The 12280-nt window shown below is 42.5% G+C and overlaps 1 protein-coding gene across 1 annotated transcript in view; it reads right to left on the bottom strand.

Annotated features, from left to right (window-relative positions):
- The window catches only part of FAF1 (Fas associated factor 1), a 379742-nt gene that overhangs the window by 65458 nt on the left and 302004 nt on the right, over nucleotides 1-12280 (bottom strand). The window contains exon 14 of the mRNA XM_074265977.1: nucleotides 165-301. Coding sequence (XP_074122078.1) covers nucleotides 165-301 — 137 coding nt within the window. The remainder of the gene's footprint in view (nucleotides 1-164; nucleotides 302-12280) is intronic.

Below are 12280 nucleotides of genomic sequence, written 5' to 3'. Positions count from 1 at the left end.
CCCAGAGCCTCTTATTTTAAACCCTGTACTTTCTCCACTATCCCACAATGTCTCCTTCTGTTAGAAGAACTTGATGTTACCATGTGGCATGGAGACAAACAGAAGGCAAGGACCCAGGTTCTAGCACCTACGGCCCTACCCCGAGGGAGAGTGTGTAGTCTTACCTTGGATTACGTTTAACACTTCATTTGATGAGCGCTTTCCCATGATGATGAGGAAAAGTGGAAACTGGTCTGTCTTTTGAGTTCGAATGGTCTGGGCCACCACGCTGCCAAAGTGCCTTGTGCACATCGTCAGAAACCTGGCAGGAGACAGGAAACAGGAAGGTGAGCCGGAGATGACAGGCCTTAGCCCTGAGGTCCTTGGTGGCCTGACAGAGACAGAGGGCTAATAGCCAGAGCCCGGCCAGACCTGGCTGCAGTGAAAAAGAGGCAGAGAGATGGCTCACCTGGGACCCTTCCCCAGTGATCAGCTCGGAAGCCGCTGTATTTGCCTTAGAACAGAGTATTTTTACTTTTCCTTTTTTGGGCTAATTTGTGGAAAAAAACTAAAGGAGGTTTCAGATATCCATTATTGTTCTAAAAGCCAGGCTTTGGCCCAGAAATCTCATGCTAACATGTCCTCCTCCTTCAATTTCAAGCACTCAGTGTCTGAAGGGTGTTTTCTCTGGAAGCAGTGGCCTTCTCACTTCATACTTAGTTCTAGGATAAAAACAATAATTCTAAGCTTTTGACCAAAAAAGCTCTGAGATATTAGCATAGTGAAGTCTAGCATTAGTATTCTTACCACGATCGGGAATAAATGAAAAAACTGATAAAGCTTCTCTCCTCCATTAGAGGACTGTTTGAAATTAGCATTTCTTTCAAGAGAAAAGGGTAGCTTATGATATGTTTTCAGATCTGATGGTAAAAAGTAAATGTCATAATAATAATGAATTATGAAAGACCAAATGCAAATACAGAATGCTTTAATAAGATCCAATTTAATAAAGTCTGTAAAAATAATGGACTTTTAATAACACGGGTCACAAAAGGCAAAACAGTGGAAATTCTGAGGGCTGGCCACTGGTACCGGCTTATTAATTCTTAATTATGTTCATGAAAGGCAACTTAAATCGTGTGTTTTCTTATGCCTTATGATAATATTTTAGGTAACAACTGCTCTGAAATGTATGTTCTGGCTGATGAGCAAAGTCCTGTCATCACATGAGCTAGATGGTAAATCTATTTAGAAAGACAAACGGCATTAAAATGCCATGTGCTCAGATCTGTTGGAGACCCAAATTCACAACAGAATTGGCCCCTTTAATTCTTAAATCCAATATAGTTCTTGCTGGGAATCTGTGCCTCATTCGGGAAGTTTTGGTTGAATTTCCCTCCAGGTCTGTAATGACAGAAGTCAGTCTTTGGTAAGAGGACAATCACTGTGGCCATTAGCAAGCAATGCTCTGAGCAGGGGATGTTGCTCTTGTCAACTTTCACAATGGAAGCTCTTCTTCATAGTGGTGGGTATCTTCAGTAACAACAATTATTTTTCATTTGTAGTGACTGAAATTTTAGAATGTGCTTTTTTCCAGTATAAAGACCATCATTCCCACTTGAAAGATGGAGAAACCGAGGCTCAGAAAGCCTGGGATTTTGCCAGTGTCATGCAGCTAGTAAGCATGTGCTGTGGTTTGGACCCCAGTGATTAGCACAGACTTGCTGGCCCTCACAAAGCACCTTTTCACTCTTCCCTGATGCTTTTGAGTATGTAGTATTTGTCTACGAGTCATGTCCCTCTACTTTGAAGGCAAGGTCCATGTATTATCTAAACTTTGAATCTCCCCAATGCTCTACATGCAGCAGGCAAATAATAAATGCTTATTTAATTGACCTGTTCACAGAATCAGAGCTTTTAGGGACCTCAGGCTGTATTTTGTACCTTTTACCATGTACCCATCAAATTTTCATCTACCTTTAGCAAGAGAACTTTTAGTGATAGGGAATTCAGCATCTTCCACTTTTGACTGGTCTGATGCATTTCTTAATTAATTGTTCTTGCACCAAGTCACGGGAATCTCTCTACCTGTGCCTTCTAGGGCCAAGAGGAACAAGGCTAACCCTGTCTGCATGTGATAACCCTTTAGGTACCAGAAGATGGTTCTCATGTCCACACTTAGTCCTGATTTTCTAGGATAAGTAAATGTTCCCAGTTCTTTCAATTGTGGAATGGCACTGGAGGAAGCAAGTCAAAGTCAAGTCTCAAAACAACCTCTTAACTCAAGGCCCTATAAGTCCACTGCTGGTATCCAGATATTTCAGAGACTCCATGGAAAGGGATATAAGTTTCTAGACCATATTTCCTTTGACCATGTCAAGGAGAGATATATGGCTAGCAAGAGCTAGCCTACTGGCTGTGATCTACTTTTTCTCTGGCTCTTCCTCCAATTAAAATATTTGAAGCCTGCTTTGATCCTGATCTGAACATTTTGTGAATTGTAAAATGAAAAAAAATCAAAGTCTGCTGTCAGGCTACTTCCTAAGACCTAGAAAATGAGAACTACTCACACCTGGGGGGACAGAGTCTATCTCACATAGTCTCTGGCCATTCCAGCACCCGCTGCACAAGGGACAGGATATCCTGGATCCCAATGATGATGACAATGATGACAAAAAGCTAGATTGGCTTGGTACTTTCAGAAATCAATTACAAATCAATTTGAAATGTTACATTTTTCCAAATTAATTTAGTTCTGCAATTTATTTTATTATGTTCATTCAATAGACAAATACTAAGCATCTGCTGTGCTAAGAATAACCATTCTGGAAGGAGACAGAGATAAGTATGAGGTGGGGTGGGCCATGCTAAGCAAGAAGAATGAGCCCAAGCTAAGTACTACTCAAAGTTCTGCTTGGGGGAAAGTGGAGAACTGGAGGCAGTTATCAACAGAGAAAGGTTTCCTGATAAAGGTGGATCCAGAGCTTATTTTTCAAGGTGGGCAGAAATACAAGAGGTGACAAGGGGAATGTCAAGACAATCTTCTTTTACAATCCTTATCACAAATTTTGAGTGCTTACTTTCCCTCAAGGAAAAAGGATGATGTTTTGCTGTGAGTCCAGTTTCTGACGTGCTGTGACAGAGAAAGTCATCATCTCCAGAAATGTCGTTAATGGTGATCGTCATTACACAGAAAAGGAAAACCGAATCACATTGTACTATTTTCAATTTAAAGCACAAAGGAATAAAGGCAGAATTGATATTTTGATTATATTTGACTCAAGCCTTGAATGTCTCAAGTGGAGAAGGTAAATCAATCCATCCATTTTATGGTAACTATGTTAATTTTAATCTGTGCACACAGCATAATTGAGGGCATATTTAATTGGAAAAAAGGTGGAAATGGGGGCATGGAAGTTGAGGGAGGGGAAAATATGAAAGGCTACTTGATTACTGTTTTGGTATAAAATATGAGCTCTTCCAGGAACTTCAGGATAGATGGATGAGCAGATCCTCCTTTTAAGGAAAGACAGGAATGAAAATCACACCGGATGAGGAGGGAGGAGGATACGCTGTCTGTACCAGTGGAATCATGGAAGCACTTTTTCTCTGAACTCTGGAGGTAGGTAGGTAATGCAAACACTTATTTCTCTAGATTGGAAGATGAGAGAGATTCGGTGAGATGAGTCACCTGCCAGGGTGACTTCCTTCCAGGAAGGGAAGAAGCATAATGTAAGACAGTACCTGTGACAGGAGGTCAAAAGTCTTAAAATAAAGCTCTAATTCCTCCTACCTAGGGCACTTGTATGTTAGCTACTTCTCCACCAGGTAATGCTGGGCACAGAACTTAAATCCTCTGTTCTGGTTTCCTACTCCATAAAAATAGGAGCAGTAATTAGCAGTTGTTATTTAGCTATAAAGAACTTCAGAAATGCAAGCTAAATGTTTCCTTTAATAACATTTTTATTTTTTTCCTATAAGGTTCCTCACTCTTTTTTTGTTTTGTTTTGTTTTTGATTTTTAGAATCTTTATTTTTGAGTTCCAAATTACATCTCTCTCTCCCTTTAATGCTTCCTAAAATAACATTTTTTATTTTTTTTCCTATAACGTTCCTCACTCATTTCTTTTTTTTTGTTTTTGATTTTTAGCATTTTTATTTTTGAGTTCCAAATTATATCTCTCTCTCCCTTCTCTATGTCTTCTCTGAGATGGTAAGCAATCAGATATAGATTATACGTGAACAGTTAGTAAAACATTTCTATGTTAGTCCGCCATTTTGTATAAGACTCCTCAAATAAAAGAAAAAAAAAAAAAAAAAAAAAAGGAAAGTAAAAAGTAGCATGCTTCAGTCTGTATCCAATCCAATTCAGTTTTTTCTCTGGAGACTGAGAGCATGCATCATTAGTCCTTTGGGGTTATCTTAGATCACTATTACTGAGAACAGAGAAGTTATTAATAATTCTTATAGAGAAGTTATTCATAATTCTTCATCAAATAACATTGTCATTGCTGTTATCATGTATCATGTATTTCTCCTGATTCTGTTCACTTCACTATGTATTAGTTCATATAAGTCTTTCCAGGTTTTTCTGAAATCATCCTGCTTATTTCTTACAGCAAAATAATATTTCATCACAATCATAAGCCACAGCTTATTTAGCCATTGCTCAAGTAAAGGACATCCCTTTGATGCAGGACAAAAAGAGCTGCTACAAATATTTCTGAATAGGTCCTTTTTCTTTTTTTTAATATCTTTAGAATATAAACCAAGAAGTGGTATTGCTGGATCAAAGCGTATGTACAGTTTTATAGCTCTTTGAATATATATGCAAATTGTTCTTCAAATTGGTTGCAATTCCACCAACAATGAATTAGTGTCCCAGTTTTCCCACATTCCCTCTGACATGTGTGAGAAGGCAACATTTTTCTTTTCTTTTTTTTATCTTTTTGGGGTCACATTAGTCACGCTCTTAGGTATGAAGTGTACCTCAGAGTTGTTTTAATTTTCATTTTTCTGATCAACAGTGATTTAGAACACTTTTTCATATGACTTATAGATGGCTTTGATTTTTCTCAAAACTGCCTATTCATATTATTTGACCAAAATTTGTCAATTGGGAAATGACTTGTATTTTCTTAAATTTGACTCAGTTCTCTATATATTTGAGAAATAAGGCCTTTATCAGAGATACTTGTTGCAATTTTTTCCTCTAGTTTTCTGTTTTCCTTTTAAGTTTGGTTGTAATGGTTTTGTTTGTGCAAACCTTTAAAATTTTATATAATCTAAATTCTCTATTTTACATTTTGTAATGCTTTTTCTATTTTGTTTGACCCTAAAGTTTTCTCTATCCATAAATCTGATAGATAAACTATTACATGCTCTCTTAAATTTTGTACAAATTATGTACAAATAAGAAATATGTCTTAGGTACTATGCTGATGGCTAGGAATACCAAGAGAAGAAGCACGAGAATTCTAGCTCTCAAGGAGCTCATGTTCTAATTTGGGGAGATAATTCACAAAACAAAGTTCAATTTTAGGGTAGCAGAAGAACTAAACAGGCCTAAAGGTTCAGAGGGACAAAAAGCAAGGTTCTAGGCACCTGTCACTGCATCAGTAGGCGAGAGGATGGTGCCAGGATCCAGAGGGTATCAAGGCAGAGTTCCCAGTAACTCCAATCTCTTTAAGCTCTGGGAGTGGTCAAGTAGCTTGGAGAGGTCAAAGGGGGAAGGGCAGCTTTGTCTGGGATACAACTAGAAAATCTCAGAATTGTAGGCTTAGATCACAGAGCAGGACTTAACAGAACACTAATAATGCAGAAGCATTTTCCATTACGGAAAGGCCTGGAGGTGGAAATGGAGAGGAGATTAATTGTACTAAATAGCAGTGTGCTTACAAGGTCCTTTTCAGGTCTAAGTCTGAGAGAATGCCATTCTGTTTTTAGATGATTTAGTGAAGTGGAATTAAACCATTAGTCAAAAAAAGCATTTACTAAGGCAGCTAGGTAGTACAGTGGATAAAGCACCGGCCCCAGGGTCAAGAGGGCCTGAGTTCCAATCTGGCTTTAGGTACTTACTTGCTAGGAAAGTCATGTATTCTTGACAGCCTAAAAAAATTAAGTATTTCTATGTACCAGATATTATGCTAAGACTTGGAGATACAAACACAAAAGGGAAATGGTACCTGACCTCAAAGAGCTTATATTCTACAGGAGGGATAAATGTGCTCCCAGGTAAATAGATATGGGATATATAAACAAATACCCAGTGATTATTTTGTGGGGGTGGCAGGAGGCAGCTGGGGTCTCTTGAAGGAAGTGTCTTAATTAAAGGGTCTAAGAGACAGTGGTCAGAGGAAAAAGCACTACAGACAGGTATAAAGGATAATCTTTGCAAAGGTGTCATGTGTGAGAAGGCAAGAATTGTAAAGGGTTTCAAATGCCAAAGGCAGAAGTTTGTATTTAATTCTAAAAACAATGAGAAGTCACTGTAGCTTCCTGAACAGGAAATGTAATGATCAGACAGGGATTTGAGAAATATTAAGGTGGAGCTTTGTGTTGAATGAATCAGAAAGGCAGAAATGAGAAAGGGGAGACCAGCCAGGAAACTCTGGTGATAATTCAAGTAAGGAGTTATGAGGACGTAGCTATGGTGGTTGTGGGGTAAATACAGAAAATGGGGACAAATGCAAAGATTTTGAGCTTGGCAATTGGTTGGAAATGGGGAATAAGGAAGAAGAGGAAGGAGGATGATAGCTAAGTAAATGAGACCAGGTAATGAGGAGGATCTCAAGGGAAGGAAGGAGAAGAGGTGGGTTTACAGGAAAAGAGAAGCTCTGTTTAGGACATGCTGAAACTGTGGTGGCCGTGGGACATCCTGGTAGACATGTCTAGCAGATACCAAGAGAGACATAGAGAAAGAGCTGGATATGTAGATTTTATAGAGTAAAAGAGGAGTAGCGCTAAGAGTTGAATCTGTGGGAAATGCTGAGCTCCCCATGGGGGAATATGAAAAGAAAAGAGAGGGACCAAGACAAATCCCTTGGATAGACCCACACAAAAGTGATTTTATGACCCCAGAAAAGCAGATCAAGAAGTAGCAGGGTCTTCGTACAGGCAGATTCTCAACAGACGTTACGGAGGAAGCAGCCACAGCATCCCCTCACTCTTGGTCTGGAATGCATTCCTTCTCTCCCTTAAATTCTACCTCGAAAAGTACCTCTCCATCCTTTAAGATACAACTCAGGGACCACTTTCTACATGAGTGGTACTAAACTCAAATAGAAATAGAGGCCCCTAAATTAGGCATAAGAGCTCTAGAGGCTGCATTCGGACTTCATTTTAAAATGCGATATTCATTTAAAATGATATCTTACTGCATTTTATTTATTTCATTAAGTATTTTCCAATAACATTTTAATATGGTTTGGGCATTGTGAGTTGCATTTGGCCCACAAGCTGTGTCTACTTTAAAGTTTTTTTCTGATCCCCCACTTCCCCTCCAAGTTATAGTATCCTCCTCCAAGCTGCTTTTTAGTGTCTACTTTTTATTTATGCTGCATGTTTACATATGTCCTTGTCTCTGCTATTAAAATGTAAAAAATTGTTTGTACTGACATACAACAGGAGCTTAATGATTTCTGACTGAATGAATGACAAGATCGTCAACTATACTATATCCAAAGTGCAAAGGTCAAGAGGATGAGGTCTGAGAAAAAGTAATTTAGATGATTTAGCAACAAAGAGATCACAGGTGAGCCTGGAGAGGAGAGATTGTGGTTAGTAGCGGGACAGACATCTGATTGCAAGGAGGAGAGAACTGAACAGGTGGTGAGAAAGTTGTGGCAACAAGTGCAGAGGAGTTTGGCTAGGAGTGGGAGAAGAGGCTCAGGAGGGCAGTCTGAGGAGATGGCAGCAGTAGGGAGCTGGCTGGCACCAGAAAGGAGAGAGCCATCTCATCCTCTGAGACTGGCAAAAGAAAGGAAGATGGTGGTTAACATGGGACTGGGGAAGAGGAAGTCTTTTTTTCAATGAAATCAAGGTCCTTGCTGAGGGAAAAGGAAGTGATGAAGGTGGCTTAAGCCGAGAAGAACCGGGACGTCCATTAGGGACAAGTGATGGGCCTGGCACATGGCAGCCTGTAACAGATAATAGATAGACTTGGGCAATGTCCAGCAGTGTGAGCAGGAGGACAGAAGGCAATAATGGTGGAAATTCAGGGCTGGGATTTGAGAAGAGATGAGCAGTGAAAAGACAAGGGAGTGAAAAGACAAATGCTCCAGCATTTGGGGCAGAGTCAAGCCAAACTGACGCCCAAAAAAGAAACACGAGGGCTTAACAGGTTGGAATCCTGGCCTGGCAGGGAGATGGGAGGCAACAACCAGGTCCCGAGCTGACAGGATTGTCCCTTAAGAGATGTGTCAGCAACCGTGCTAAGTGTTCTGCCTATTCTCATCAAAGGCCGCTCTTGACAACTGTATCTGATTCAAACATGTTCTTCCTGAATAGCAGTAATCAGATTAACAGAGGAAAAACCACTCTTTCTGCTCCAGTGTTCCCACTGAAACACAGTGACCTTTTCCACCAAGCAGTTATGGTTTTAACCCAAATCACCAGATGTAGCTCTTGGGGAAGCTCTTTTAAAGGGGCTATGAGAAATTGTTTTCAAGCAGGTATTTTTAGAAGGTTAATTTTCTATTTTAAAGCAGGTGATTGGAGTATCATCAACAAGTTAGCCATCTTTGATATACAGACGTGCTTTTCTGAAATCCAAAGAGACAATCACCTTTCCTCCTTTGCCCCTTTTCCTCTTCTCAGAGCTATTAGGAAGCTATTCAGAAGTGCCCCCCGGAACAATGCTGTGCAGTAATTATGACGAGCTGACAAAGAGCTGTGAACAATTACAGAGCCCATTTGGAAACCCTACACTAATAAAGTCATTAGATGCCGCCCTTGCCATGGTCCTTCTAAAGGCTTCTGAAGTTACAAGAACACCCGGCATTGTTTGTAGGGACAATTGCTGCTGGCAGAAACAAGCCTTGAGTTAAACCGGGCTGCAAATTGATCTTGACATTCTGTTAAGGCCGCCACTGAAATCAAAAGCAGAGGAGAGCAGGAGAAAATGAGTAGGTAGGATGTAATCATGGAACAGGAGGGGTTCCTCCTCACCTTCTCTCCTCCTCCTCCACAAGACAAACCAGGGGAGAAAATGACAAACTCGCCTGTGGTTTAGAACTTGGATTTTTCAGAGCATTAATCTGGTTCAACCCGGGATGGTCAGGCTGCCAGGTGAGAATTTTCCTTGAAAAGTACAGGAAGGAAAATGTGGCAGGAAGAAAGACAGAGAGAGGTGGAAGGGGGAAAGATAGACAGACAGAGATGAGAGAAAGAGAGATGAGAGAGAGTTGAGAGAAACAGAGAGAGAGAGAGATGAGAAACACAGAGAAAGAGAAAGAAAGGGGTAATAAAGGAAGATAAATTAAGAGCAAATTCTTTCCACAGCTAATGGGAAGGATCCCCAAAACTCAGTACTCTTTATATGCAAAGGACGGTCTGTCTAGTGGGCTGACAAGCAGGCTGCAATGTAATTAATAGAAAAGAATGAGTTTCAATGGAAGAGATCTGGCTTCATTTGCTGGTTGTGGGATCCCGGGCATCTCTCACGCCTTCTCTCTGTACCAATACTTGGGGGTCTCATCTAGAGGGGAACTCGATGCCTGCCAGGTTTTATCTAGCTCAAAGTTCCCATTTTATGGACGAGGAAAAAAAAAAAAAAAGCTTGAGAGATTAAGTTTCTGACACAAGATCCCACTGGGAATAAAAAGTAGGGATTCAAATACAAGTCCTCTGAGATCAGGTACATGTGTTTTTCTCCACAATAAAAGAGGGACCACAACACTCACACTATTTGACTAAGGTGCTGGTTCTGCTGTGAGCAAACACTTTGTGCATCCTGAAGTGGTGTAGAAATGTGAGTTTTAATACTGTTATTGTTCTCTGAGCGCTGGAGCAGGAGGACTGGGGGTGGGGATGGAGGGAAGGGACGGCTCACAGCTGCAGAGTAATACTCAGGAAGCCTCATGGAGCACAGACCCCAACCCTGAGGTACATCTGCTGGGTCAGGGGGAGGGCCAGCACCACTGAGGGGGTTAGTCCAAAGGTCAGTCCCTCTGAATATGGCTAATTACAGAGAGGGAGGATGCAGGTGAAGGGAGCCTGCTGACAATAAGGGCTTAAGTCAATTAACTCTGGCCAAAGATTCAGTAATGTGGAAAAGGACCCCTTAGAGGTGCCGGTGATCAGGCACCTGTCAGCTCATAGAGGAAGCTGGCCCTTCCCTGAAATCCTGCACCCAACGCTTGAAGTTCAAAAGCTATGAGATTAGGCAGCCTGGGAAAGGAGGCCCCGGTTGTGCCGATTGTGCCGGGATTTATAATATGCGTGGCACCCCAACGACGGAGCTCCCGGAGATGGTGGGATCTCGCACCGGAGGGCCTCGATCCCGGCTCTTCCCACTTCCCCTGTGTGGGCCTCCGTATCCCACGGATTAGAGAGATTATCTCTAGGTCCCATTATCTTCAGGAAGCCCTAAATCCAAAGATGTAGAACCAGAAATCAAAGAAAAATATACTCAAGAGCTTTTCAGGCAGTGACTGCAAAGTGGAGCCTAAAGACCTTTGGCCAGGTCCTGATGGACTGCGGCATCTTGAGCAAGTCAATGAATCAACATTGATGGAGTCTGGCGTGTGAGCGCGGCAACCTGGCCAGAACTCGGGAGACCCAACCAGGAGAGGTCCCCGTTCTCGTGGCACAAGGCACACAAGGCAATAGAAGCCTCTGGAGGGCTGGCACTGTCTTCGTGCCCAGAGCTTAGCACAGAGTTGCTGGCGTCACAATTGCTGGGAATCCTACCCCAGTCCTATACACAGAGCCTAGTGCAGGCTCAGCCCAGCAATCCATCAGGTGGAGAGGAGGGCATCCTTTCTTTTTACAGCTGGGGAAACCAAGGTCCAGGGAGAGTCACACCAACTATAAGCAGGCAGTGGGACAGAGTGCTGAACACAGAGTCAGGAAGACCCGAGTTCAAATCTAGCCTCAAACACGCCTAGCTTGCCTCAGTTTCCCCCAGCTACCTTGCAGGGTGGTTGTGAAGTTCATATATTCTTGCAAAGCAGGATATAACCCTGCCAGTTGGTTCTGAAGAGTAACCATCAGCTGCAGAGTTCAAACTCAGACTCTGACCCCAGATCCATGAGGACAGGCTGGAAGAACTGGGAACATGACGCTCCTTCTCATTTTAAAAAGGTGAGGATGCTGAAGAGAAACCAGTCCTGTTCTGCATGGCCACTGAGGAGAGGAACTGGCAACAAAGGGGGCAGGCCCAAGGCCAGGAAAAACTGACCACAAGAGCTGTCCATGGCTGGAGAAACTGCTGGGTCAGAGAAGACGCCTACTGGGGCCTCTCTTAAGCCAATTCTGTGTTTCACTATCGTGACATTATTAAAAAAAATCAAAGGATAGATCCCTGGACTTTGACCCTGTGACTATGACACTGTTTACCCACTTGTGCAATGGAAATAATAATCCTCCTGTCCCTTAATTCACGTGTGAGACACACCACCAGTGTTTGGAACCCTGAGGGTCCCTTCCTGCTGCCAGGCCTCCTTAGAGCGCAAGGTAGCTGAGTCTGTGACTTTTAGTCATTTCCCCAGAATGGCTAGGACCGGGGGGCAGAGCTGGTGCTGAGAGGGCCCTCGGAGGCCCAGCTTGGCCGCTGGTCCCACTGTCCCTTACTGCCTCCAATCTGGGGCTCTGTGGTGGCTTTAACATTCATAAAGCATCTGACTTATTGTTTCATCTGATCCTTACCAGGGCTCCCTGAGGCAGGCACGATTAGGCCCATTTTACAGATGCAGGGAGGCTGAATGTGTCTGACAGGTGGTATGATGTTTACACTAGGACCTCCCAAGATTATTGGGAGAATCTGGTCAGCTTTGATAAGATAACGATTTATTTCTCTAGGAACGGGACTCATCCCCTTATTCTGACACATCTGCCTCACGTGCTCTTGGCCACTCGGGTCCTCCTGTCCGAGGACGGCCTGGCGGTCTGTCACAGGAGCGACGTCTCCCAAGCTCCCCTGGCCACGGCGCTGCTCCTCCCGATTCTGCGCCTTCATTGGCCCTTCCAACCACTGACTTAACAGCAACAAAATCTTAAATCAGCCCTACACTTCACCTCATGCATCTGGGACATCCTGGGAATGCTCAGAAAGCGAGAGTGAAAAGATCTCAAGTGAAATA

Source organism: Sminthopsis crassicaudata, chromosome 4 (assembly GCF_048593235.1).
Source record: "Sminthopsis crassicaudata isolate SCR6 chromosome 4, ASM4859323v1, whole genome shotgun sequence".
In the NCBI taxonomy this organism is placed as follows: Eukaryota; Metazoa; Chordata; class Mammalia; order Dasyuromorphia; family Dasyuridae; genus Sminthopsis; species Sminthopsis crassicaudata.
This window is presented reverse-complemented; position numbering and strand designations above follow the sequence as displayed.